Below are 27,506 nucleotides of genomic sequence, written 5' to 3'. Positions count from 1 at the left end.
GTTTTTACCCATGAATCTTCAACTAAAACTGTCATTAAAAAAATTAACTTATGAAACTCTAATGTTACATGTTGCAAAGAAATTGAATTTAGAGCCTCTAAGTGGATTTAGGCTATCTTATCAGAGAAAATGTAAAGTTTATTTGTTAACCGACAATGAAGATGTTGAACGATTCATTGCTTATATTAGTGTTTCGCAAGAAGATGATGTTACATTGTATGTTGTTGAACCTAGAAGTAGTGAAATTGGGTCAGTAGCAGATAGTAATTAACTAAGTTCTTCAACCCCAGTTTATGGTACTCACAATGTACAATGTTGTTATCAACCTCAAAATTTAATGGTTTCACCACAATTTCATCACCAAGAAAATTTTGTTTCACCACATTTCCAATACCAAATACAATATCAAACACAATCTCAAAACCCACAACCTTTTCCTAATCCAAATCCCAATCAACTTTCAACACCAAATTTCGGTTTTCGTATTGACCAGTTAGACGACTATGAGCCAATAGAAAAAATTGTGAGTACTAGTTAGTATTCAAAATTTGATCTTGGTCAATACTCAGACTTTGATCTTGGTCAATACTCGGATTTTAATGATGTTTCAAAAGAAGAAACAGACCCTGCGTGTAATGATTTTGATATTGGTCAATACCTGAATTTTGATGATGAAACAGCCACTGCCGAGGAAGATGTTGTTGATAATAATAAGAAGGAAGTTACGACTATGAATGAACATATTGAACATTCATTATGTAATTCATATAACACTGAAGAAGAAAAAGAAGAAGAAGTACCCGAAGAAAAGAAAAAGAAGAAAATGTCACGGGAGTATAACTGGAACATGTCAGAATTACTTCAGATACCGAAAGAAGAGTTGGTAAAGATAACAGTTGATTGTTATACAAAAGTTATTCGTATAAAAAAGATGATTGTTTTGATACAAATGAAGACTTGAAGATAGCTTTGTATACGAAATTTGTGGAAGATGGCTATCAACTAAAAGTTAACAAATCAAGCAAAGATCGTTTCGAAATAAAGTGTATGATTGACAAAAGCTGTACGTGGCGTATGATTACAAATAGGATAAAAGATTGTGAAATGTTTCAAGTTAGGACTTTTATTGATAAACATACATGTTCAAGAACCCAAGTTTTTCCTCACCATAGACAGGCAAACAAAAAGGTGTTGGGTAGTTTTCTGGATGAGTTAATATTTTTGAATGGCATGGTATATCGGGGACATGAAATTATGACTGACATAAATGCTCGGTTCAAGATTAGTATCTCATATTCTCAAGCTTGGAGAGGTAAATGTTATGCCTTGGAATTGTTGAGGGGGTCTCCAGAAGCATCGTTTGCCCAACTGCCGGCTTATTGTCACAATTTAAAGCTGAAAAATCCTGGGTCGGTAACTCATATCAAAACAGATAGAGATGGATGGTTTGAGTCACTGTTTATCGCCATTGGTGATGCGGTTAGTAAATCAATATAATTTTGTTGACTCATTTTTGTTAGTTACATGCATTTCACATTTAAATGATTATGTCTTGTGTATATTATTTTGTAGATTCGTTCGTTTATTACTTGCATGCGCCCAGTTATTATAGTTGACGGAGCACATTTGAAAGGTCGATACCTTGGAGTAAACTTATTAGCATTAGTCATGGATGCTAACAATGGGATACTGCCAATAGCTTATGGGGTTGGCAAATCTGAAACCTCTGATTCATGGACATGGTTTATAGGGCATCTTAGGGATTGCATAGGTCCTATTAGCAATCTGACAATCATATCCGATAGAGCAAACTCAATTGACAACGCTGTTAGAAGGTGTTTTCCAGATGCTTTTCATGGACTTTGTGGTGTTCATTTGTACAGAAATCTAAAATCAAGGTCTGCTGGTATAAAAAATCACAGATGGACATACTGAAAGGCTGTAAAAGCTTATCGGGAAGTGAATTTTAATAAGCATATAAATTATTTAAGACGTGTTTTGCCTCAATGTGCTCAAATACTAGAAGATATCGGGTTTGAAAGATGGTCAAGAGTACATCAACTTGGAGTAATATATGGTTTCAAGATGTCTAATAGTGCAAAATCAATCAACGCTCTAAGTCGTCATTCCCGGAAATTACCCATTACTATGTTAATGGAGTTTTTTCGAGCCTCTATTCAATAGTGGTACTACAAGAAAAGAAACCATGCATGTATTATTTCTTTAAATTCGTAACTTATCATATATTTTACTAAGTGTTATTTATTTAAATTTACAGGAATATTGGAACGTCGTGTTACACCATGGACTGAAAAAAAGATAACGAAACGTGTTGTGAAGTCAACGTCATGGAGAGTTGAACCATGTTCAAACACTTTGTTTGAAGTATTGGATAATAACTTAAATGGGCTTGTCGATCTAAATGCAAATATGTGTAGTTGTATGAAATGACAAACATCTGGTTATCCGTGTGGCCATGTTATAAACCAAGATGATTCAAGCGATAACGTTATGGATTGCTACACTACAGAAGTATATCGACAGACTTATGCTGAGATTGTCTACCCTATTCTACATCCTTCTGAGTGGGACATACCAGATGATTTACAAACAGTTTTGCCACCAGTTATAGACAACAGGCTACCTGGCCGATCAAAAAATCACTATCGTATACCGTCTAAGGGTGAAGAGAAGAGGATATTGACATGTAGTCGGTGCAAGGAAAGTGATCATACAAGGTTGACTTGTGGATCACAAGTGCCATCACATTCATCTTTTCCTCTACCAAAATATGGATCCTCATCAAAATCCAAAGCTCATATGGTGCCAAGCAAAAGGAAATCAAAATCGCAATCAAAATCAAAATCAAAATCCCAATCACAACCGGCTTCACATTTTGGGACTTATTAACTTAGGTGATTTTTAAATGCAAACTTTGTATTATGTATATTTTATGTGTGAATGCATACTTTTCAGTTAGACATTCATTAGTAACTTGAGTTTAAACATTGTTATGATTTGTTCAGTTGTTATCACTTATCTGATTATTGTCTGTTATCGTTTTTAATGTGTTTTCCTTGAATTCGCAACGCGGAAGTCAAATTCACGTTGCGATTTTTTGTTGCGATTATTGCGAAATTCAAATTCGTGTTGCGATTGTTGTGAAAGTCAAATTCGAAACGCGAATTTGACTTTCACAACCATCGCAACGCGAATTTGACTTTCGCGTTGCGAAAGTGTATCTTCAACATGTCTTTTTTGCCTTTAACATAATGCATATTGGAATTTAAAACAACAAATCAACTTTTACAAATCAATTAAACAAGCAAAAATTAAGAATTATTTACACATCAATTAAACAAATCAACTTTTATAAAGCAACTTTTACAAATCAATTAAACAAGCAAAAAATAATTATTATTTCCTCATCAATTAAACAAATCAACTTTTACAAATAAATTAAACAAGCAAAAAAAGTGTACCCCAGACAGTTGTTTATGCACAAATACATCAATTTCACGCAGCTCACTTCAGGATTAACCTGCAGAAACCAAATATTTGCTCAAACAACACTTTCTACACATCTAAAACCAACAAAAAACAAATTACTGAATTCTAAGTACTTAACCAAACATTTTCAAACCAACAAAGAGTATATATGTTAACAACACTTGCTCAAACTTACCAATTGTTTATGCATACTTTCAGCACGATGATGCAGGTAGGCAACATCTTGCATATATCGCTCGAGCCATAAAATACTGAAACCACAACCCTACTGCACCTCTATCTCTATCTTTGGGAGGTAGAAATTGTTTACTTCCTGTCGTCAAACGTTCCAAGCACATGCATACAAGAAGACCACAATCCCCTCTGGCTCCATCCGTTTGTTGTGGCGCGGTTTCGTCTCTGATCATTGTAACTTTGAACTTTTTTGGCTTCTTGTTTCCAGAATTAGTCCAATAATCAATCGCATCCAAGTATTTAGCCAAATGAGCGCTCCATCCCTTACAAATAATATCTCTCAAATCAGATAATTATATGTAATTCAACATGTTGTCATATACTATTGTCTTCAGGGATGGAAGCTGAAGCTCGACGAGAAGCCAATGATGACGTTCCAAAACAGGGATAAACACATGCAATCATAAATAATAATTCAATTGCGCACAGTAAATTTTTATTTATGAACACCTTTAAAATATTCAAAAATATATACTAACCTTATCGATCTCCCACCACGCAGGATAAAGTTTAACTTTTCCATTACCCAACACATATGAAGTGTCTCTCTAATCCTTCAAGTGAGCTACGTGAAAAGACGTCGGCATAATAGTCCTTCGCGTATTTTTTATTTTCTTCAATTTCCTTATTATCAAAAGACGGTGACACCCATGCATCAATATGTTGTTTTATAAAAAAAATACATATATTAGTGAATTTCATAAATTAAAAAAATTAATCAAAATACAATATAAGACTTACCCCCCATTCGAAATAGCCATTGTCTTCAACCCCTAATAACACCAAGACTGATCAAGAAACAAATGCATATCATCGTCGAGTTTGCATATGTCAGCGTAACACCCCTGGCTCAGCTCATGTAGATAAAAATCAACTGCGGTCTTAGCTCAAAGGGTATTATCCATAATTGTATCCGGTAGTGTTCTCTTCTCCACTTCAGATACCGAATGGTACTGATCGGTAACTCATACGAAAGCCAACTCTTATCCATCATGTCGGGCACGTGAGGGGGTTTATCAATATGTCGACATATTATGCCATGTGAATCGGGCTCTTGAATGGTGGGAGGGACCTCTTGAACGATGACAGGGGCCTCTTGAACGGTGGGAGGGACCTCTTGAACGATGACATGGGCCTCTTGAACGGTGGGAGGGGCATCTTGAAGGATGATAGGGGCCTCTTGAACGATAGGAGACGCCTCTTGAACGATGACAGGTGAATCGAGCTTCTTCTTACGGAGTCTTGGCACTATTGCGGTGAACGGAGACGTAATGGCACGTGCACGACGTCTGATACGTGAACCCCGTCGTGCAAGAAAAACCCGACGTAAAGCATCTACCTTATTGGGCCACTAAAAATAAATTAATACATAAATCAGTATATAAACAAATAAATAATGCCGAAAAAAGGTTATTTGCATTTTTAGTATAATATTAAACAAACCTACCTTATTGCGTAGAGTATGAACCTCATTCTGCAACGATACAACAATCTCACATAGAGCGGCTACCTCATCACGTAAAGTAGATACCTCACCACGTAATGCACCATTGTCTTCGCGTAAAACTCTACTTCACCACGTAAAGACCGTACCTCATCACGCCATGCACCATTGACTTCACGTAAAGTACCGACCTCCTCACGCAAAGCATTGACCTCATCATGTAACTCCCCTAACTCATCCCGTGGAGGTGGAGAACAGGGACATAAATGTTGTGGCATCTTTTCCGATCCCCTATCATGAGGTGATGGTGGAGAAGAGGCTCGATGATGTGATGGAATAGGTGATGGCTCTCGTTGTGGAGGTGATGGCTCTGGGTGTCGAGCTGTAGAATCGGCTCAATCAGGTGATGGCTCTCGAAGTGAGGGGTGTTCATCATCCGTTCCATCAAAAAAACGCTTACTAGCTTACCACCAATCAGTGGCAAACTCAGCCTCTATGGGTGTCAGCCTCTGTAATGGATAGTTGGCCTCCTAACAATATAAAAGCTCAAACAAAGTTAAATGTCTACTAGTAATAACTTGTTTATATATGGTAGTATTTGTGTTAACTTACATCATTCATCGTCGTATATGGTAGTAACTCTTCCCAATCCAACAGCCGGATCCTCCTCCAGTAAATAGCCATAGGAATATCATTTGAATTTTTGATTGCATATGTCTGCATGCTGGGAAAAGCCTCAAATATCCAAATCTACAAACAATATAATACACAAACATTAGTAATTGTTAAATAATTAATTATAATTTTGGAAACATTATATAGAAAATTCTTACCTTAAAGGCTCAAATAAAGCATACCAAAGTGTATTTGGAACCATGTCCACACAAACTTTTTCGGTCCTCAAAGGCAGACGACAATTTTTTCCAGGTAGCTTTCCATAGATATAAACCCCACAGAAACACGTTACATGCATTTAGGTCCTCTACCAATAATATTAGGTCCTCTGAAATAGGTTATATGCCCTCTTTGCCTAAAAAAAGGGCATGCAAAAGTAATAAAAGGCATACTCGGACAACATCGAGGGCATCCATCCGAGTAAAACCATATTTAACAAATAATATTTTCAAAATGTCGATGTGTAAACTCGGCTTCGTCTTTGCCAACTCAGGAAAATCCCGAGATAACCATGATGGGCGGGCGATATGACTAGTGTACCGACCTACATCATCGTGTCCGAAGCGTAGACCAGTGATTAAGCAAAACTCCTCCCGACCAAAACAAGTATACACCGGAGGAAAATGAAACCATATCTCTTCGTCACCACGTTGTATCCTCTCGGGTAGATCGTTAGTCATAGTCTGAAGAAACAAATGGGTCAACATAGCATCTCCACCCGGATATTGTAATTTCAGCCATGGCCCGAAGCAAGTATCCTTAAACAATTTTCTTTGTACATGTGTAAGCGTCGACGCAATTGTAGTGGCTAGGCTTAATTTATTCCTTAAGGTCAATGAAGCCGAAAAAAATTTCTACAAAAACAATAAACATATTAAGTTAGATATACCAAAAACTACAAATTATATACTATAAACAAACATGATATTAAACAGTGAAAACAAAGCCAAATATGTTTCAAACTTGCACGGTATTCACTCAAGTCATTATTCTATCATAGTTCACAAAATACATCAGATAACATTCCAGAAGTAAGCACTTATATAAACATTTAAAAAGATAACATATAGGTTTAGTGTAGCTTCAAGGACAACATAAAGAGTAGTAGTTTATTCTTGAAACTTAAATTCGCAAGACTGTGAAGTTAGTATTTGTCTTTGTTTTTTAGTTGAAGTAATCCAATTCATTCAAGTTTCAATTTGCAGAAGAAGAATAGTTTCTGAAACTTAAAATTACAACGCGAAAATGAAAATCGCAACGCGAAACTAAAATCTCGTTGCGATTTTCATTTTCGTGTTGCGAATTTAAGTTTCAAATAGTCTTCTGCAAATTGAAACTTGAATGAATTGCATTACTTCAACCAAAAGACAAAACAAAGACAAATACTAACTTCACATGGTTAAAGACTAAACAGTTTAACAGTATTGACAGCAACCGAATGAATTTACTAAGCAATCTAAGGAAATGGTTAATCTATTATTGAAATTACCAGTAAATTTATCATCAATTTAAATATGAAGAATCTAATAATAATACAAAATTTTTAAAATAAAAAAAATTAAAAAAACTAACCCTCGGTGGTTGATTTTCTATTTCTGACCGTGAATGGTTGTGAGGGTGTCTCTGAGAGATGGAGATAGACGGATTTCGCCGGAGATGGGGACGGATGTTGCCGTACAAAGTGAGAGATGGAGATGAGATTGAGTTGTGATTTAGGGTTTTAGGTTATGATTTGTGATTATATTGTTTACATTTGTGTTGCGAAATTAATATTGTGTTTCAAATTCGAAAATAAAATTCGCGTTGCGAAAATAAACGCGCTTTGTGAATTTGACTTCTGTGTTGCGAATTATAGATTCGCGTTGCGAAATTGGAGTTCGTGTTGCGAATTCGAGATCGCGTTACGAATTTGTTGGTCATTTTCGCAAATCTAAAAAAAGTTGGTTAAAATCGTATATTATAAGGTATTTTCGGTCGTTGAAGTTATTTTCTCTTTATTTTATAATTTAAATTTTATTTAAAATATTAGTTAAATCGAGTTTATAGAATTTAAGTCAAATTCAATTGTTATAATTTATGTTTAGATTTATATTAAATATTTATGATATTATGGTATATTTAGTTTTAATTTAAATATTTTTTCTAACCATATACAATATACATATATATTTCTACATATTTTTATATGTAATATACATATATTATATAGAGCTGAGGGATTTGATTTAAACTTGAAAATTAATCTATTAATTACTAAAAATTTTGAGTTAGTCAAGCTCTATTTATAACTCGACTCAATTTTTTTTTTAAAATTAATTAAACATAACCAAATAAATTATTTTTGAGTCAAATTTTGTTCATCCCTATTTGGTCTTTATTGGTAAAAAGATCATATTAATATAATTCATTAAATTAATAATGAAAAATTAAAATTGAGAAACAATAATAGTAAGTTTATCCGATTAAAATGATAAAATTATTTTTTCAGTCTAAAAAAATCAATATCACTTATACTAATAAGTATTATTTAATTGTGTATTCTAATAATATAATAATCTTAAAAACATCTTTAGAACCATTGGTTATCAAAATTCATTTTATTATACACACAAAAATAAAGTTTCGAAAACAAATTCACACAATCGTATTGAATTTTTTTGAAGAACTTTAATGAGATTGGTGAGAATATCTGAGGGTGCTGGAAATATTTTAGCAAGAATAACAATATTTTAAAAAGAAAACGGTAACACGAATTAAATTATTTTAGTGATTAAAGAATTAATTATTATTCTTTAAATTTCAGATTTAAATATTGTGTATGTAGATATATAAGTGTTTGTTATCAAAGTATTAAAAAATTTTAAACAGACATTATCATATATATTAAGCTCAGATTTATTAAAAAGAAAACGGTGGAGATAAGCTATTTATATCCTCTTTATAGGCTCTCACGGTATAAGTGTTTATTGAGGGTTTTTTATATGATTAATAATTTTCTAATATTATTTACTAAAATAGTATTAAGATAATATTGATTAATCAAGATGACTTTTTTTTAATAAAAGCTAAGTGTTTTGACAGTTTTTTTTATCTTTTATTTTTCTTAAATTTCTTAAATCTTAAAGTTTGAATTTTATTGTATTTTTTTTGTTGAAAGTGTCTATTATTGTTTCAATTCTTGTCTTTAATTGAGTGATTTTATATGTAAAATAAAATGTTATTTTTCAGAAAATTTATATTTTAACCGTTATTCTTATAGGATGTGTGCTTTATCAATAATTTTAAATATATATTATTTTATAATCACTTTAACTATTTAAAAATATCACTAATTGACTGAGAAATTAGCTTTAGTTTTGGTTCGTACAACGTGGGCAAAAAAAAATTATACGGACCGATCAGACCCTTCAATAGCTTGTAAATATTTTAGTTCAATATGGAATTCGAATTATCTTAATTCTTGGACAATAATATTTTATATTAATAGTGAATGTTTACTCCATTATTTGAATTTTTCAATAAATTTTCACCGTAACTCTCTTATTTAAAGCGTGTAAACCTATAAGATTAACTCTTAAAAATATTTACTTTTCTTTTAAACGTTTTCGACAATAGAAAGAGACTCGTATACATAAACATTTAATTATTTATTTATAAGTCGGTCACTGTTTTTTTGGACTTATGAAATTATGAGAGATAAAAAATAATAAAATATTTATAATGTTTTTATTTATTTAACGAGAAATGAAGTGATTCATTCTGATGGCTGGCTTAAAACATCTCTAACAATAACTCGGATAATATTTTAAAGTTTAAGGATTAAAATTTTTAAAAAATAAAGTACAACTCAATAAAACAAGTATTTTTAAATTTTTATTGATATGCGTGTCTTTACTACAAAACTACATCATCTAAATTTTTAATATAAATTTCTACATTTATATTATTTAATATAAAATCTTACGTCGATCTTTACATAAAAATAATGAGTCAGGGGAATTTTATATTCTCTAAAATTTGAAAATTTTAATAAGTGACATTTCAAATATTTTAAAATTTCACTTTATATATAATGATTTTCATTTTTAAAAAATTATCTTAATAATTATTAAAAAGTTAATTTTATTTAATAACAATCTTTTAAAATTCAATGTTAAAACCTATCAGCGAAAGAAATCCTTTGAAATGGAATATAAAGATTGTTGGATGAAACTATTCATGTAATGTGGGGACAATTTTTTAAAAAATTATTATGGCGTTGTGCTAAATTATTATCAGCGAAAGAATTTATTAAATATTTTATTTGTTAGAATTCATTAAACGAATTTAGTAATAAAATATAAGTTATTCTCTAAATTTTATGTTCAAATAATTATATTTATAAGATACATGTATGTTATTAATAATTGAATAATATTTTTAACAATTATTATCTTATAATCAATTTAAATTATTTAAAAATACGTGAAGAAATAACACAATAGTTTTTTTTTGTCTTTCTTTATTGAAACTACTAATTTTATTAAAAAAAATTTATAATTACAATAAAAATTTACAAGCATAATCGTAAACTAAACACATAATTAATATATTTTTTGATAATCACACAGAAACTAGCTACTTAAGATGACATAAGGAGCATACAATGAAATATTAAAAACCTAATAAAAATTTTGAACAAAATATAGATACAAATAAATTTAACCGCGTCAATAAATGAACCATAAAAATGAATTGAACTATTGAAAGACCGCCTACAAACCATAAATCAGAGTCAAGTAATGTTAAAAAACAATCAACGAATCACATATTCAAATTCAATTTAGAGTCCAAAGCAGGAAAGATCAGTATGATAACAAATAAGCGTCATATCAATCAATCGTGACACATATTAAATTCAACTCTAAAAAAAAGATAAAAAAAATCGATTAAACAATCGAATACGTACCAAAAGATAAAGGAAATGTGTTTAATTTATTATAAGAATTTAAAAAATATCAAAGATATATTATAAAAAGGAAAAGAAAAACAAAAAATATCGTGGACCACAATCAATATAATTGATTTACTTTCAGTTACTGCGCCGGCCGATGCCTTTTATTTGCATTGTATTGATTAAGGGCATTAATTATTGAAGCAAACGAAAAATAAAATTACATAAGAACCATAAAAAGTGGGATTAAAATCTCGTATTGTTTTATCTCAATTTCGGTGCATCATACCGCAAGGCCTACCGAATTATCTTTTTACATTTAAATAAGTAATGTTATTACTAATAACAAATATGAAATTTAATTGTTAATTTTAAAAATAAATACAAATTAACTGATTGTATGGTTTTCACAAATCCATTGATATTACGATTGTCTTGTAAGTCGAGTTGTGAGGACAATTTATGGGATTATAAACTACATGCTCTCTCAGCTTTGTTTTTTTTTGTTTTTTTTAAATATATCGATAATAAGAAAATTAAAATTTTTAAAAATATATTATAATTTTTAAGAGGAAATGAGTGATTAATCCTAAAAAGAACAAGGAACGTGGGTATCCCGAGCTACAACGCGTGCATACAAAGACTCGGTCGGATTTTGGTATGTAGTACAATGTTTTGATTAGGACGATGATGATTGACTGGGATCGGAATCGTCTCGGTCGTCGCGACATTCATGTTGTAACTTGTAAGACTCGTCAGTCCCAGGGAAAGGGATGGCGGTGGGCGCGGGAACCGAAGTCGTCTTTCTCCCCCACAATTTCCGTTGGGATGGGGCCGCCATTAAAACCAAATGTTTGGGGCTGCTCAAATATGGTGCATGCCAGCTCAAGTTGCCTCCTTGCTTCATCCTCACTGCTCTTCCAATACGTTCAAAACATATATATTGTACAATGGATATTCAATGTATCAATTTAACTTCACCCTCCTCAACGTCTATAGATCAGTCCGTGATAATTGAAATTGAAATTTTGAAATTCCCCGTTCGTTAGTTCACGTAATTTAAAATTGTCTTTAGAAATAAAATTACTAAATTATTACATTACCTAATATATTATTGGAAATATTGTGTTACTTTATTCGATTTGTTTAGCATGAATATAAGCTTAAAGTGTTTGGTTGAAATAATATAATATAGTAAAAATGTATGTTTTACCAAATTATCAATGGGATATATTTTCTTTTTGGGTAAATTACGCCTTAACTACTTAAACTATCAGTTTTGATTTATTTTAATACTTAAACTTTTAATTTTTTTTCAAAATCATACTTAATGTTTAGTTTTTGTTTCGTTTTAGTACATCACCATTAAAAACCTAATGGGTGATTTGTACGTGGCACCTTTTTTATGGGTTTATTGCATCATTATCATTCAACTATCTTCTCACTCCTATTTTGCTTACAAAAGTTTGATTTATTTTAATTTAATTTAACTTTCAAATTACTCATAATTTAATCACTCTAACTTTCAAATTTAGTTTTCTTTTAATTATATATTAATAAATACAAAAAAAAACATCATGTCACAAAAGTTATTAATAAAATAAATTAGAGTGATTAAAATAGGAGCAATTTAAAGTTGAGTAGTTAAATTGAATTTTTTTAAAGTTTGCTACCAAAATAGAAGTGAGAAGATAGTTGAGTGATGAGTGATGTAATTTACTCATAAAAATATAGTGTCGTTAAGCTTTTAACGGTGAGGTACTAAAATGAAATAAAAAATAAACTTTAGGTATAGTTTTTAAAAAATCAAAAGTTTAGGTACTAAATCATACTAAAACTGATAGTTTAGATACTAAACGCGTGATTTACCCATTCTTTTTTAACGAGATGGATTTTCAATATTAAAGTAAAAATATTTATATGAAATTCATTAAAAAATATATTTTTATTTTCTATTTATATATTTTTAATACGATTTGTACACAAATAACTTAATATATATATATATATATATTATTTTTTTAAATACATAAACATACTTACACCATTATAATTATATGTCTACTTTTATGTAGCAAGATATTGGGAGATGTACATACATCGATGTAAGTATGTATTAAGTGCTATTTATTTTATTTTATTCATGCTACATGTATGACTTGTACAACAAAATATCATCTCAAATTATTTGACAAAACTAATAGAAAACATAAGAATATAATAAAGAAAATATTTTTATGAAAATTAATCCTAAAAATAAATACAATAAATACATATAGAAAATAAAACTTGAATCAAGCACATACATAATAAATACTTAAAATAAAATAGATTTTTTTTACTTTTTATCATATGCATCATATTATTTTTTTATAATAAGTATTGAAAAATTTAGAACTATAATAAAAAATAAAAGAAATAAAATAGATTTATACCAATGTAATTATGCACAAAAGGAATGGTCATTTTTTTATAGTAGTTTTAAAGGAAGGGAATTGTCTAATACCTAAGAAAACAATGGGATTCAAGCCAAAAAAGCTACGGTATATATCGCTTTTAACCCTTGGGAGGGAATGCTCCTAAACCAAACGAAGATATGTGATTCCTGAAAAAGTTATTTCCTTTTATAATGATTTTTTTCTTAATTCAAATTCCCCCTTAATCATTTCTTTAACCTAGAGTTAGTTTGGTGATCAAGAGTATAGGTCAAGTATCAAGAAAAGTTAGGGGTTTTATATCATAATGGAATTTCAAGTCATCTCAATTGTTATTTATAGGACGTGTTTATTATCAATATTTTTTTTTAAATATTAGTTTGCTACCTTATTATCACTCTGAATTGTTTAAAAAATAATAATAAATTTAAAATTTTGTTTATGAAATTTAGTAGCTATTGTTATCAATGTTGTGTTTGAAGCTTCCAAAAGTGAGATTGAAGGTGAAATCTCTCAATGAAAAGCAAAGGTGGTGGAATAAAGCTTTGAAAGCTTGATAGTTAATATTTTTGGAAGAGCTTGGATTAAAGCCAAGTATCTTTCTATGTGTACTTACAAGCTATTTATTGCTTAAAGCTTGTTGATTTGTTCTTATTTTTGTGCTTTTCATGCTAATGAAGTGTCTTTGGACAACTTGATTTATAAGAACATGACTCGAATAATTTCACATCAATTACATGGATAGACAATTCGACATCAATGAGAAGATGAGGGCCATCCTCATTGACTGGCTTATTTAGGTATGGCATAACCTTAATCGGGGTGGAGCTATCGAGAATATACATGCAAAATTAAAAGGTTAAAAGCATTTAAAAGTTGAAGCCTGCAGATCAGTAACAATATCATATTCAACGGGTTCACTATAAATGTGAACTCAAGGAAGAGACATTGTTCCTCACAATCAATCTCATAGAGCGTTGCACCGTGATCCGAAAGAAGCTTCAATTGGTTGGCATGACAGCTATGTTGTTAGCATGCAAATATGAGGAGGTTTCTATCCCAATAGTGGAGGACTTTGTTCTGATTTCGGACAAAGCTTTATACGAGGAAGGATGTTCTAGATATGGTAAATTCCTACATCGGTTCTCAGTTCATGCATCCTGTGTTTTCCTTGTATTTTTGTCTAGACTAATAGCTGTTTCCGTGATTCTAGGAGAAATTAATGAACACTTTACAATTCAATATGTATGTTTTTATGAGGAGATTTTTCAAGGCAGCACAATCCGAGAAACAGGTTAATAAAATGATTTCATTAATGAATGTATCACTATAAGCTTTTGTAAGTTGCCAAAAAGGAAAAAAAAAGAAGAAAAAAAAACCCGATAAAGATATTACCCCGTGTCATACCGGCTCAAATATCTCTCGTTCTTCCTCATTGAGTTGTGCATGGTTGAATACGAAATGCTCAAGTTTCAGCCATCTCTACTAGCTGCAGCAGCAATTTACACAGCTCAGTGCAGTCTTTGGCGGCTCAAGACCTGGACCAAGACCAGTGAATGGCATACTAAATACACAGAAGAACAGCTGCTGTAAGTTCTTATGATATTTGGATTGCTAGGCATTCCGAGTTCTATTATGAAGGATGCTCATGTTTGTTATGATGTTTTGTCAACAGTGAATGTTCAAAGATGATGGTTACTTACCACCAGAAGGCTGGATCAGGAAAACTCAAGGCAGTGCATAGAAAGTATAGTTCATACAAGTTTGGCTATGCAGCAAAAACTGAACCGGCACGGTTTCTCATAGATCTTCGACACGACTGTTAGATGGTTGAAATCTGAACCAGCAAAGACTAAGTTTCAGTTGCAGCCGGCACTGTTTCTCCTAAATCTCTGACACACTGCTAGTGGAGTGTGTGGGGGGGGGGGGGGGGGAGTTCTTTTTTATGTTCATGATTTGTGTTTGTTATTTTGGTCCTCTATATTGGAGACCGATCCATTGAAATCATGCTTGTTACTCTTTCAAACGTTAAAGGAAATTATGATATTCCGTGATTCCTTCCATGTGTAAGATACTAATCATATGGGAAATTGAATTTTCTCAGTGATCGCAAATCCGGAGCTAATGTTATAATATAAACCGTGTCGTCATATGACATACATCAGATAGATCATCTCGTCTGCATTTTAGACAACTCATTCGAATTGCTGCTTTTGAGATTGAACTGCATGAGCATAATTGCAGGGATCCTAGCAAGAAATGGATGAACATTCTGAGGGAGAATTCTGATGAAGAATAACAACATACAGGAAACTGGAACCAGTAAGGGCAGACATTAGCCACATGAAGATATACCATCACAGTGATTCATTCCGATAGTTAAATTTATTACTGTAACCGTGAGCATGTGTATGCACACACCAACACAAACAGGAAAGAAATTACACAAACGAGTCATGTTTTCGGGCTTTGAGTTAGGAAATCAAGAGAGGTTGTTTATGCTATCACATTTGCAATTTGCGGATGACCTCATTATCTTTAGCAAGGCCACTGTTCGAGACTTGAAGAATGTCAGAAGGGTGTTGTTAATTTTTGAATTGATGACAGGTTTGCAATTGAATTTATCTAAGAGTAAAATCTTTGGTATTAATGTGGATACGGATGAGTTAGCAGGCTGGGCAGTGGAAATTGGCTGCACAGTGGGATTTTTTCCAGCAGAATATTTAGGATTACCGTTGGGATCTAAGAGAAATTCTGCAGTATTGTGGGAGCCAATTGTCCAGAGATTTTATTCTAAATTGGCTGGTTGGAAGGCTAATTCCTTATCTCTAGCTGGTAGGGCAGTTTTGGTGAAGTCAGTTTTGTGTTCTCTTCCGACTTATTTTCTCCCTTTTTAGAATTCCAATTGGTGTGGTTAAGAGATTGAATTCCATAATGGCTGCCTTCCTTTGGGGTGGTTCGGCAGATAAGAGGAATATTCATTGGCTGAATTGGAAGTTAGTATTCAAGCCGAAGAGGTTGGGGGGTTTGGGAATTCCGAATTTGGCTCTTCTAAATAGAGTTCTTTTGGGTAAATGGGTATGGAAATTTGCAACAGAGAAGAATTCGTGGTGGAAAAAAAGTTGTGTTGCGTGTATAAATCTAGACTTTAATACATGCTTAATTATGAATTCTTTGTCTAATCGAGCATCTTGGATTTGGAAAGGAATAATTAATAATTTCTTTTCTAATGATGATTTTGGGGACTGTGTAAGGAAGAATTTGTGTTTGAAGATGGGGAATGGAGAGACAGTGCAATTTTGGCATGATTCTTGGTTGGGTTCGTTTCCTTTAAAAGTTAGGTTCCCAAGGATCTTTGCTCTATCAATGAATAAAGGGGCAAAGTTGCAGAGTTCATGGAAAATTCTTCATCTGGGTGTTGCTGGGACATTAAATTAAGGAGGAATTTGGTGAACTGGGAGGTGGAACAGTGGATGCAGCTTATGTCCTTGTTGAATTCTACCTCTTTATCATCTTTGCAAGAAGACTGCTGGGTCTGGACAGGGAATGGGGAGGGCTGTTTTTCAGCTAAATCTTGTGTGAAGTGCTATTTTGATTGGGCTGGTAATGAGGAAGATGATGGTACTTGGGACAGCATTGTATGGACAGGGGTTGCTCCTCCTCGGGTCGAAACTTTTGTTTGGCAGGCTGCTCATCAGAGAGTGGCAGTTAGAGAGGAATTGATAAAGCGAGGAGTTACAGGGATTGAAGACTCGTTATGTCCTTTGTGTGGAAAGTGTGTGGAGTCGGTTTCTCACCTATTTGTACATTGTGAGGTCGTTAGAGGCCTGTGGTATAAATTCTTGTCATCTTGGAATGTATCTTTTGTGCCACCTCAGACTTTGTTGGATTTCATAATCGTTTGGAATGATTTAATCCCGAAATCCACCATTTGAAAGTTCATCCCTAGGGCGGTGCTTTGGACGGCTTGGAAGTGTAGAAATGATATTATTTTTGGGAAAGGAATGGTGGATGGCCCGTTATTGTTCTTCCTTGTTCGTTTTAGAATTGCATCATGGTTTGTCGCGAGATTCAATGATGTGCAGATTAATTTTGATTCTCTTGTGGGAGATATTAAATTAGCTGATTTGGGGGTAAGAAGGAAGAAGGATTCTATTTCTTCCTCGTGTTGGACTGCTCCTCCCTTAGGTTTCGTTAAATTAAATGTTGATGGTGCGATGTCTAAGGAGTGGGATAAAGGAGGCATTGGTGGATTGTTAAGGGATGCTCAAGGGTTGCAACAGGGTTCGTTTTCTAAAAGGATTGGGGGAGGACCTCCTATTCTTGCAGAGCTATTGGCTATAAAAAGAGGGCTGATGTATATTGAGGAGAAAGCTTTGGTTTCATTTTCAAGGGTCATCCTGGAATCAGATTCCCTTAATGCACTGAAATGGATTAAAAATCCGGGTGTATGTACTCCTATGTTCCAGTCTTTGGTGAAAGACATTGCTGCCTTAGTGGAGAGTAGAGGGGTAATTGTTAGGCATATTTTGAGAGATGCTAATTGTGAAGCGGATAAACTAGCTAAAGAAGGAATAGGATGATTATTAGAGTATTGAATTGGTTGCACAACTTTTGAGTTGGTTATTTATGTTCTGTGTTTGGTTTTTAAGTTTTATGTTGTAACAGAACTTCTTAGGATGGCTATGTATTATTATGGTATTAATGAATTTTTAGGCACTCTTTTCCTCCTTCCTATGTCTTACATGTTATTGTTGTAACATGGAGGTTAAGAAGGGGGTTTTTAACGAGGCCTATCCAATTTCTATAAAAAAAAACTACAATGAATATGATGTGTATAACTAAGAAGGGGAAAGAAATAAGAAAGATAAACAACCATCCCAACATCAGAAACTTACTGGAAAAGAAATATTTATATAAGTTCTTCTAAATAGCCGAAGGTTCAAATCTCAATCAAAATCAGCAAGCTATCAAGAAAAAAGTGCATGGCCCAACAGATATTCACCTTCACATATGCATTTACTTGATAATAGTGTATGGTATCTTCGTTTTAGATGCTGCAGCCTCCTTTATGCATTTGACCAGCGAATAGCAGGCTCTGCAAATTATATCAAAGCTGCATTAATGGGTTGCTGAAGAAGTAGCAACAGGATTGCTCAATCCCATCTTATGCCCCAACTGTGAGAGTTGCTCAACAAACTCCATTCCTGTTAAAATTTCTGTTGTTCCATATATAACATTCTTGACAGGTTGCTGATGCTTGGCAAGGTCTTGCAAGCTGCCATACTCCACATAATTTCCACCACCAATCATGAAAACAATAGCTTCTTTAAAGGGTCCTTTCAGGTGGCTGCTACTAGAGCCAGAGCTTGATTTAGGGGCAGGGGGATCAAACACAAGGTAAGAATCAATTTCAGGGTTTGGCTTCCCCTCCATCAATGCATCCACAGCCCTGGTCAAAGCGAGCTGCCTATCACTAGATAATAGGTTCTTCACACCTGCTGTGACAGCACTGATTGATTGGCCATAGAGCTTCTCAGCCCAATCAACAATGTTATTTCTACTAGCAGAATTTGCTGATGACAACGAAACATTCAATGACTTGATCTTCTTCACATACTGAAATGCACTAGTATCAACCTCAGATTCTATTAGTGCTGCTTCCACTGCTTCTGCTTCTGCTGGATTAATGGTTTCAGAAGAGATAATATATGTTATAGCAAAACGCAACTTATCCATCTTGGTACCTTTTCCCTTAAGTACAGCCAGCAACTCATTTCGGTCAATGCCTCCTCTGTCCATCATATCATTCTCCTTCTTTACATAAGCATCAAGAGATCTCTCCTTTATTTGACCTAAGAGCACTGTTGCAATGTTTGTGTGTTTATCAATAACCTGCTTCCGTTCTGTCAGTTCAGGCAGGGAGTTCACTGCATTCATTAAATGCTTTGTGTTCCCGATCAAGTCTGTCCCATCAAAGTCAGCTCCTGCATTCCCACCAGTCCTATTCACCTCATCGACATCTTTCTTATATGTGTTCAATTGAGACTCAATCTCAACAGCGACTTCAGGGAACTCCAACGAGCCATTTGCCGTCCAAAATGGGTCTGAGCTATCCAACTCGTACGATTTCATGCCACCTTTCTCTCCTGGCACACTCAACCTATTAAGCTTCAATCCAAGAATATCATGTACAAGTGGGCGGTACCTAAAATCATGTTGTATCGCAGCTGACAACTCGAAATTCCTATCAAAGATACACAAAATTGGACGCTGAAATGAGCTTGCAAAGCTCCCACCTTCAGAAAACAAATTGTTCTTTGACAACAAATGATCCCTCAACTTCTGATCCAATGCTGAAGCAACCATCTCTGCTGGTCCACCATGTGAGCATCTTATTATAGGCACCACTGCAAGCGTAGCCAAAACACAAAATAATCCACTAACAATATCCTCTCAATAATATCTTCGATCTCCTTATCCCCAGCGGATGGATCATTCAGTTGCAGATAAGTAGACTTCTGGGACAATGAGAACAAATTATCCTCCAACGTCACAAACTCCAAATACTGATCATGAACCTTTGAAATCTTCTGGATTGAATCCGAATTCAAAGTCCCAGAAGCAAGATTCTCCAAAAGTGGCCTTGGTATAGATAAAGAGAAATTAAGATAAAAGTTATCATAGAGAGAACGTGAAGCATCGGCTACAATTCTCTGGATATTAGATTGGTTAGGCTGAACAAAGTAGACAGCGGGTACATCATTAACAGGTTTTCGATCCTTGTCAATAAGAAAGTATAGGGTAACGCCGTGTTTCCGTAGATCCTTGACATGGATCAAGGGGGACAGTATATTTTGACAAAATTTGTCATAAATCAAGATCTTGTAAACCTCTTCATTAGCAGTTCCAGTGGGATTCACAGGTTGGTTCAGATTCAGCATTCGGATTATACATTCTGTAAAAGCAACCAAATGGAAAAAAATAAAAAATAAAGAGCAAAATACCCAATACGATCAAATTCAACAGCACAGTAAAGGAAACCCCAGATAAAACTAGATCCAAAAAGTTTTTTTTTTTAAAAGAGTTCAACAAAAACAAATGGTTGGTTAACGCAAGAATTTATGGATTTGGATCCAAATAAAATATCAAAATTTAAAAAATATTAACAGGCCAAAGCTCAAAAATAAGATACATGAAAGTTCATTGCATTTGCACTTATATCGAGATCTACAAAGAGATATGAAATGTGCTTTCGGTAATTTAGGGGAAACGGAAGAAGAGAGATCTAAGAGAAACGTACCTGTTTGTTTCTGGCGAAGATTGAGAGCCATAGGAGACTGGAAAACTGAGCTCTTTGTAATTTGTATGTAGGGATTCAAATTTATCGCTTTAGATTGTTGATTCCCTCTGGGAGAGCTCTGCTTGAGATTTGAGGAGTGAATATGAATTCCATCTATCAAAGAATTAAAATAAAAAGGTACAACTACGTGGTTAGTCATTAAAAAAGGCTGAGATTCTTATTCTATAATCAAGAATTTTAAATTCTTAACCTCTTCAATTTAAAAATTCTAATCACTAATATGTTTATCTAAATCTGTCATCAATTTATTCATGCAATCATACTAATTTCATAAACAATTCATTATAAATTCAAAAAACATACACGATAGTAATTAACTATTGAGAAAAAAATGTTAATGGTATTAACAATGATTGTTGAATCGAATAGGTGAGTTTTTTTTCTAAACTATTTTTAAATATATTTATTTAAATATCAAATTTTATTTAAATTGAAATAGACTCAAGTAAATTTTATTAAAAAATATTTTTTATTTAAAAGATTAAAATTAAAAAAAAATTAATACTAATATTTATTAAATAATAATTCAAATCAATACAATTAAGGGATGAATTCATTATCAATTAACAATTATACTAGAGGATGAGATACTTATTTAAATTTTCGGAAAAAAAATAGATTAATAAAATCGTTTGTAATGATATTTTATAATACTCGATCGAGATTTATCAATTAATAAATTATTATATCGATGATTATAAAAAACAATTATTATTTGATAATGAAAAAAAAATAAAAACTAAAATATTCATATTTATTTGCCAGGAAAAAAAAAACACATGTTCCAAATTACATATACTGACACTATAGATTAGTTTATTTTGCATATATTGACACTCAGCAATCAGCGTATCCTAACTTCAAATATACGTTGTAAACAGATAAGAGATATGAGTTATGGCTGAAAAAGAAAGAAAGATCCATCATCCATGTATTTCAAGTTACACGAAAAATGAGTATGGGAAATAATTTCAAATGTCTTGCATATATTCAAAGCAAGAATGCTGTTCATCTGTTCATAACTTGTTTCTGGGCAATGATTTCCAGACATGAGTCGAGCTTGATTCGACCAGAAAACACTTGCCTAGACGGAATCTCTCTCTAAAAAATAGAGCAAAGATGTCTGAATCATGCAACAAATTCGGGAAAATTGAAAGAAAGGAAAAAGAAGAATCTTCAACCGCATTTGGCAGAAATAATGAATGCTGTTAGGCATGTCAACCAAGCAAGCAGGGCAGAAACTAAAAGCAGGAGATGACTCAAAGCAATCATGTCGGCGAGTCGTGGTTCATATAGCCGCGACAATTCATCTAGGCTTTTACTCCTTTGTGACCCATCTACGGCCCCTAATGAGATATCCACCATAGCATTGATAGCAGGTGCTATCTCCACTTTCTACACCAGTAGAGCTTCCCGATTTTCTACATCGTTTCTTCCCCTTTGCGAGCGCGCTATCGCTAACGCTCCCATTTAAGAGGGGGTCATCTATACCACGAATTACCCTCGGTTCAGATGTGGCAACGCAACTATCATCCTTTGTCTTTTTCCGGTCTTTGTCGTCCCTCTTTATGTTCTGAGAGATCTTATGCAGTTTCTCATTGAACTTGGTAATCCCCTTCTCAACTGGCTCAACAGCTTGATTTACTGTAAATTTTACATCATTTACAATCTGCACAACAAAAACAGCAGTTTCAGCAGTAGTGATATAATATTCACTTATCTCAATGTACAATGTGGAATAAAAAATTGGCATTGTTAGTATACACAGAAGATTTACATATTCACCACCACCAATAAATACGTCCTTCACACATTCTTTGATGGTCATTCCACTTCGAGCCTCTATGTCAGGCTGCGGTAGGCGTAGCTTTGTAGGCCGTTCACTTTCTCTGACCTCATCAGGATCTATAGGGCAATCAACGGATGCATAGTCTCCAAGGACTGAAACACCTCCAGGAATGCGATCTCCCATTAGCTCATACGGTTTGGAAGGGAAAACATACAGGTGAACAACAGAAGCAATGCCCATCTGCGCAGGAGGAATACCATCATATGTCAAGTTTTCGTATTACAAAAAGATTAGTCAGTCAAAAATTCTACAAGGGTGTTGTTTCAGCTTACATGCACTGGTAAATCATTGGAGTATTTATTACGTAGATGCATCATGTATAGTAAATAGTAATTTTAACTAGAAAAGATACATTGGTGTTTGAAGACATCCACCTCTATACAAATGATGAAGTCTTGGACACTCGACTTCAGATGCAAGCCTTCGGCAACCGGATGTTTGAACAGACCAAGAGCATAAAAAAGGGCAATTGCCACACCTTGCCACCAAGTCAAAAACACAATTGATTTAAAAGTCATAAACTTGGCCAATGGTTTTATGGGTGCCAGTTCATCCTTTGTGACAGTATAGAATTGAAGTAAACAGTAAAAGGCCCATGTTTGACTGAAATTGAGAACCACTGCCATATAAGGATATCTGCACAAGCGGGGAAAAATTGCCAAGATAATGAGAAGTTTCTTAAGAGGGACCATTGACAAAATTTCTGTTCCACTGAGAATGTTCACCACTTTAAACGCAGGAACTAAATGCAAGAATGTTCTAAATAAAAGCTTGGGTTCACAATTGAGACAACATTATAAGTTCAGGGTTTTGGTGAAGAACCAAAAGAGGCATCAATTTGAATCACAATCTTTCAAAAGTACTTTTTTCTACACAGAAAAATGGTATTTCTACTGATAACTCACACAAAATCCTCAATATCACCAGCAACATTCAAGATTATCTTACCCACATCCCCAACTGAATTCTCCTTCACAGTATACACCAAAAGCTTCAAGAATTACTGCTAAGAGAGCAGTCAATATCTTAATTATCATCTGTCAAGAAACCATACAATTATATTAAAAAAGGAAACAAATGAGGTCAAAAGCAAACGTAATATTTCATTTTCTTCAAGCTAAAGAGAACTTACATATTGAACAATGCCGAACTTGACAACTTGGTAAAACCATCGACCAAGTTTCCAGGGGCTTAGGAAATATTTCATAGGAAAAGGGTGCTTAATAGTTCCTTTCTCATAACTGTGTCCCAATAGTGGAGCTTTAGAACTTGCACGTCCTAGTCTTCTCATGAAATCAATTGTCCTCTCTTCCCCACCTTAGAGAAGAAATTGAATGAAAGATTTCAATAATTGAAACAAGTTTTCTCAACATCAGCCACAATTAAAAAAAAACGCTGAAAAATGAAGCCCAACATAAATTATGAGGGAGAAGAAAAAGGGGAAATGAAATATTTAACAAATAGCTTGTGTTGTCAAAGCACAAAACCAGTACTGCACTTTGACATATCTTCTGTAAGATGAAGCTTGGGAGAATCCATAAACCAGAAATGCATATATCTTGCAAAAGCTTTACCTTATGAATATTTTAACAGAAGTTTATTAGAACCATGAGACCCATAATGCCAAATTCATGAAGGGGAAAAGGAAAAAAAATGCTAGCATGTATAAACCAGTTCAACAGAAGTATAGAACTATTTGTTCTTCTTTCAAACCTATTCGATGAAATATTTACAATACCATTTTCTCTCTGTGCATCTCAAGGTAATTTACTTCAAACATTGTCACCAATAGCTCAATGCTCATTCTTAGCACCAAATAACTTTAAACTAAAACAAGCCATTGGCTAGTAACTGAAACAGCCTTTGGCCACCATGTAGAACGTAGTGTTGAGCCTTGAGCTGGTCATTGATGCTAAAGGTAAGGGCTGCAAATCACATCCTGGACCTTGCTTGAGCAAAACTAACAAATGTTGAAATGAAAGAGCAAAGTTGTCTGTTCAAAGACATTGAAAATAATAGGGTTTCCAAAATTGAGATTCAAGTGTATGGGCAAAGCATATAACAAAGACAATGCTGTAATATAAATGAAATATCATGCATGGATGATCCAGAAATAAGAAATAAAATCTTTGTTTGAAGTTCAAGGCTTTCGAGATTACATACCCAAGCAACCAATAAGGTATCTTCCAAAACAATACATCGCAAATGATTCATAGCAATCACGTAGTATTGAACAATCAACACTAATTGATGGATGCACCAATGATACAAACTGTTAAAATAATCCAGGTTAGCAAGACTGAATATAACATATAATTACACCATATGCATGGTGCAAAATTGACATGTTGAAGTACTATGCTGGAACTACACTTTAAACTCAAAATTTCAAAGACTAATAAGCACAATAAACTTAAAATAGTAACCTAAGCTGAACATAGTTCAGTTTCTTATGAACACACAAAATTAATAAGTATTCAACCAACAACCACATTCAATGCACATTAACTTCTATTAAGCATGTTAGCAATATCAGATCACACTTTTGAAGATTTATACCAATGGTTTTACATACATGTCTTAAGGTATATTCAGCAATCTCAAGCACCCAAATTATACTTAAAAATTCCAAAATGTCAAGCATGACATTTTTTATGTCAGGAGCCAAACTACAGAAATGTTCAACTGCGAGCATCTTTAAATTTCCAGAATTGATCATAAAACATTTAACCGCTGAATTCACTTAAACGTGCATTCCGTTATTACCACCAGACCAACTTTCACAGCAATAATAGACAACAATTTCAAGCATTTTTTAAATTTTAATTTCTGTATGCTGATGATTTTAGCCTTACATTATCAAAAACTCTGATTTTCAGGAAACAATATAGAGTTTAATGCAGAACACTAAGACTTTCACGATCTGAATTGCATAAAACATCTATGTATAATATTAAAATGCTTCCATTCAACTAAGACAAATAAATCCGATAAAAAAACTCACCGATTCTACAGAATAGCAAGGAACCATAAGAACAACGCCGATCAAGAACTTTTGCTCCTGCCAATTCAAGAAAACAAAGATTTTTTTTTTTAAAAAATGCAAAATCAAAATAAGGAGAAAAAAAAACTGAAATTTTCTATTAAAAAAATACCTCAGGATTCTTGTACGAAGAAAGGTGCTCAAAAATAAGATACATTGAAAGCGAAAGTGTTACGACTACAAAAATTCCGGCAATCAAAGTCGCCCAAATAGGAGGCGAATAGCCCAACAGATAATCTGTAATGTTCATCAGCTACTACACTTTCTCTCAATTTGAAGCCAATCAGCAGCATAATTCATTTAAAAAGAATGTTGGAAATCAAAGGACGATGATCGCTTTCATTTTAATTCAAATAAAGAGGGTTTTAATTTAAATGAAACGGAAATTTGAAAGCCCGAGAAACAGCTTTGATCGATTGAAAATGGGGAGTCGAGAATCGGCATGAGAGATGAAGCTGTTGCACGGACGCTGAACCTGCCGTTCTAACCGTTATCAGTTACATTCATGGTTTTCAGAACCGGATCGGTTAGCGAATCAGTCATGCTACCGATTCACTGGTTCAACCGGTCGAACCGAACGACGTCATAATTATTTAAAAAATTAAATAAAAATAAAAAAATATTTAATAAAAAATAATTTTTTATATCACAAGTCATATTTAAAGCAAGTCATAACATATATAAGTTACAAACCATAAAATCAAGTAAAACATAATAATTCAAATTAAATACAACATAATATTTAAGATAAAACATATTAAATAATAAATATAATTATATAACTATAATTAAAAAATAAATTTGAGACTAAAAAAAGCATAACAAAATGATATTGTTTGGTTTAAATTAAAAAAAAAACAATCTCACATGACTAAAAAACATATAAGAGCATCCCAAAAGTCTAAAGAGTAAAAATATGAGAACAAAATAATCTCACATAGCTAAGAAACATAGAAGAGCATCACAACTAACTTCTATAAATAATATAGGTAATTTGGCATTCAAAATCATGTAGTCTTTTGGTGAGCATTGAGTAAACTATTCTTTCACTTCAATCAAGCTCGAATTTTAGACTTCAATCGAACTTCTAATTTTTTTTTGAGTTCAAACCTTTTTGAGTTCAAGTTTCAATATTATATTTCGAGTTTGAGTTGAACTTGATAATTTTTAGCTCGTGAGTTTGAGTCGAGTTGAACTTACTTTTAAATTTTTCAAGTTCGAGTCGAGCTCAGCAATACTCGAGTTCGACTTGGCTCGTTTAACAAACAACGTCGTTTGGTTTAATTTTTTTATATAAAAAAAATTGGCGGTTTTTTCCGGTTTTCAACCGATCTGATTCGAACGGTTCAACGGTTCTGGCCGGTTCACTAATAGCGGTTCAACCGGTGTAGATTGAACCGGACTAGACAAATATTCCCGGTTGAACCAACCGACCGATCCGATTTTCAAAACACTAGTTACATTACGTTAATGCCCATTTTGGAGTATTCAAGATTTTGTCCTAATGATAATTTTGACCTTAAAATTTCAAAGATATCATTTTAACCCTTAAAGTTTGAATAAATTATTTGAATGGTCACTAAACTATAAGGTTAATTCTATTTTAACTATTAAATTATAATTTTTTCAATCAAATTATTAATTAAGTCATCGACCGTTAGATGAATTGTTGTACGAAACTCAACACTTTATATATATACTTAACAACATATTTTATATAAACTATTACTAAGAAAAATTGAAAAATAAATTAAAAAGGCAGCAATAAAAATCAAACTTGGGTCATGGTGAGAATTTGAACATATGCTTAACCATTAAGCTAAATTTAACATTTGATATATATAGTTGATAAAATATTATATATAAACTATATTATATCTATTTTAATAGATAAAAGTGTGTTTGTATTAATTGTTCATAATTTAAAGTATAATTTAATTTAAAAATGTTGATTATTTAATTATTTTATTTACAAATTTCTTATATAGTCATAGGTTGTGTTGTTGGTCTTCATGTTAAC

The 27,506-nt window shown here is 33.0% G+C and overlaps 2 protein-coding genes and 2 pseudogenes across 3 annotated transcripts; 2 read left to right on the top strand and 2 right to left on the bottom strand.

Moving 5' to 3' along the window:
• Positions 1–13,965: 13,965 nt before the first annotated feature.
• LOC120134244 lies at positions 13,966–15,072 on the top strand (annotated as a pseudogene).
• A 615-nt stretch (positions 15,073–15,687) lies between these two features.
• On the top strand, positions 15,688–17,166 carry LOC120134243. The gene is made up of 3 exons (XM_039150712.1): positions 15,688–16,085; positions 16,129–16,227; positions 16,608–17,166. Exons 1-3 carry the CDS (start codon positions 15,688–15,690, stop codon positions 17,164–17,166), a joined length of 1,056 nt encoding a protein of 351 aa, XP_039006643.1.
• A 959-nt stretch (positions 17,167–18,125) lies between these two features.
• LOC120134622 lies at positions 18,126–20,665 on the bottom strand (annotated as a pseudogene).
• A 938-nt stretch (positions 20,666–21,603) lies between these two features.
• Positions 21,604–25,917, bottom strand: LOC120134333 (protein LAZ1-like). Of its 2 annotated transcripts, XM_039150767.1 has the most exons (8): positions 25,599–25,917; positions 25,448–25,504; positions 24,607–24,715; positions 23,576–23,760; positions 23,392–23,480; positions 22,818–23,079; positions 22,372–22,623; positions 21,604–22,263 (listed from the first exon to the last, which is right to left on the bottom strand). In XM_039150767.1, exons 1-8 carry the CDS (start codon positions 25,734–25,736, stop codon positions 21,913–21,915), a joined length of 1,443 nt encoding a protein of 480 aa, XP_039006698.1. In that variant the 5' UTR covers positions 25,737–25,917; the 3' UTR covers positions 21,604–21,912. The 2 variants fall into 2 exon arrangements, with proteins under 2 accessions (XP_039006698.1, XP_039006699.1); XM_039150768.1 differs by lacking the exon at positions 21,604–22,263 and having other exon boundaries at positions 22,422–22,628.
• Between the last annotated feature and the right edge of the window lie 1,589 nt (positions 25,918–27,506).

Source organism: Hibiscus syriacus, unplaced genomic scaffold, assembly GCF_006381635.1.
Source record: "Hibiscus syriacus cultivar Baekdansim isolate YM2019G1 unplaced genomic scaffold, ASM638163v2 tig00110597_pilon, whole genome shotgun sequence".
In the NCBI taxonomy this organism is placed as follows: Eukaryota; Viridiplantae; Streptophyta; class Magnoliopsida; order Malvales; family Malvaceae; genus Hibiscus; species Hibiscus syriacus.
Note: the sequence above shows the minus strand (reverse complement) of the source record. Positions and strands in the feature narration are given on the sequence as shown.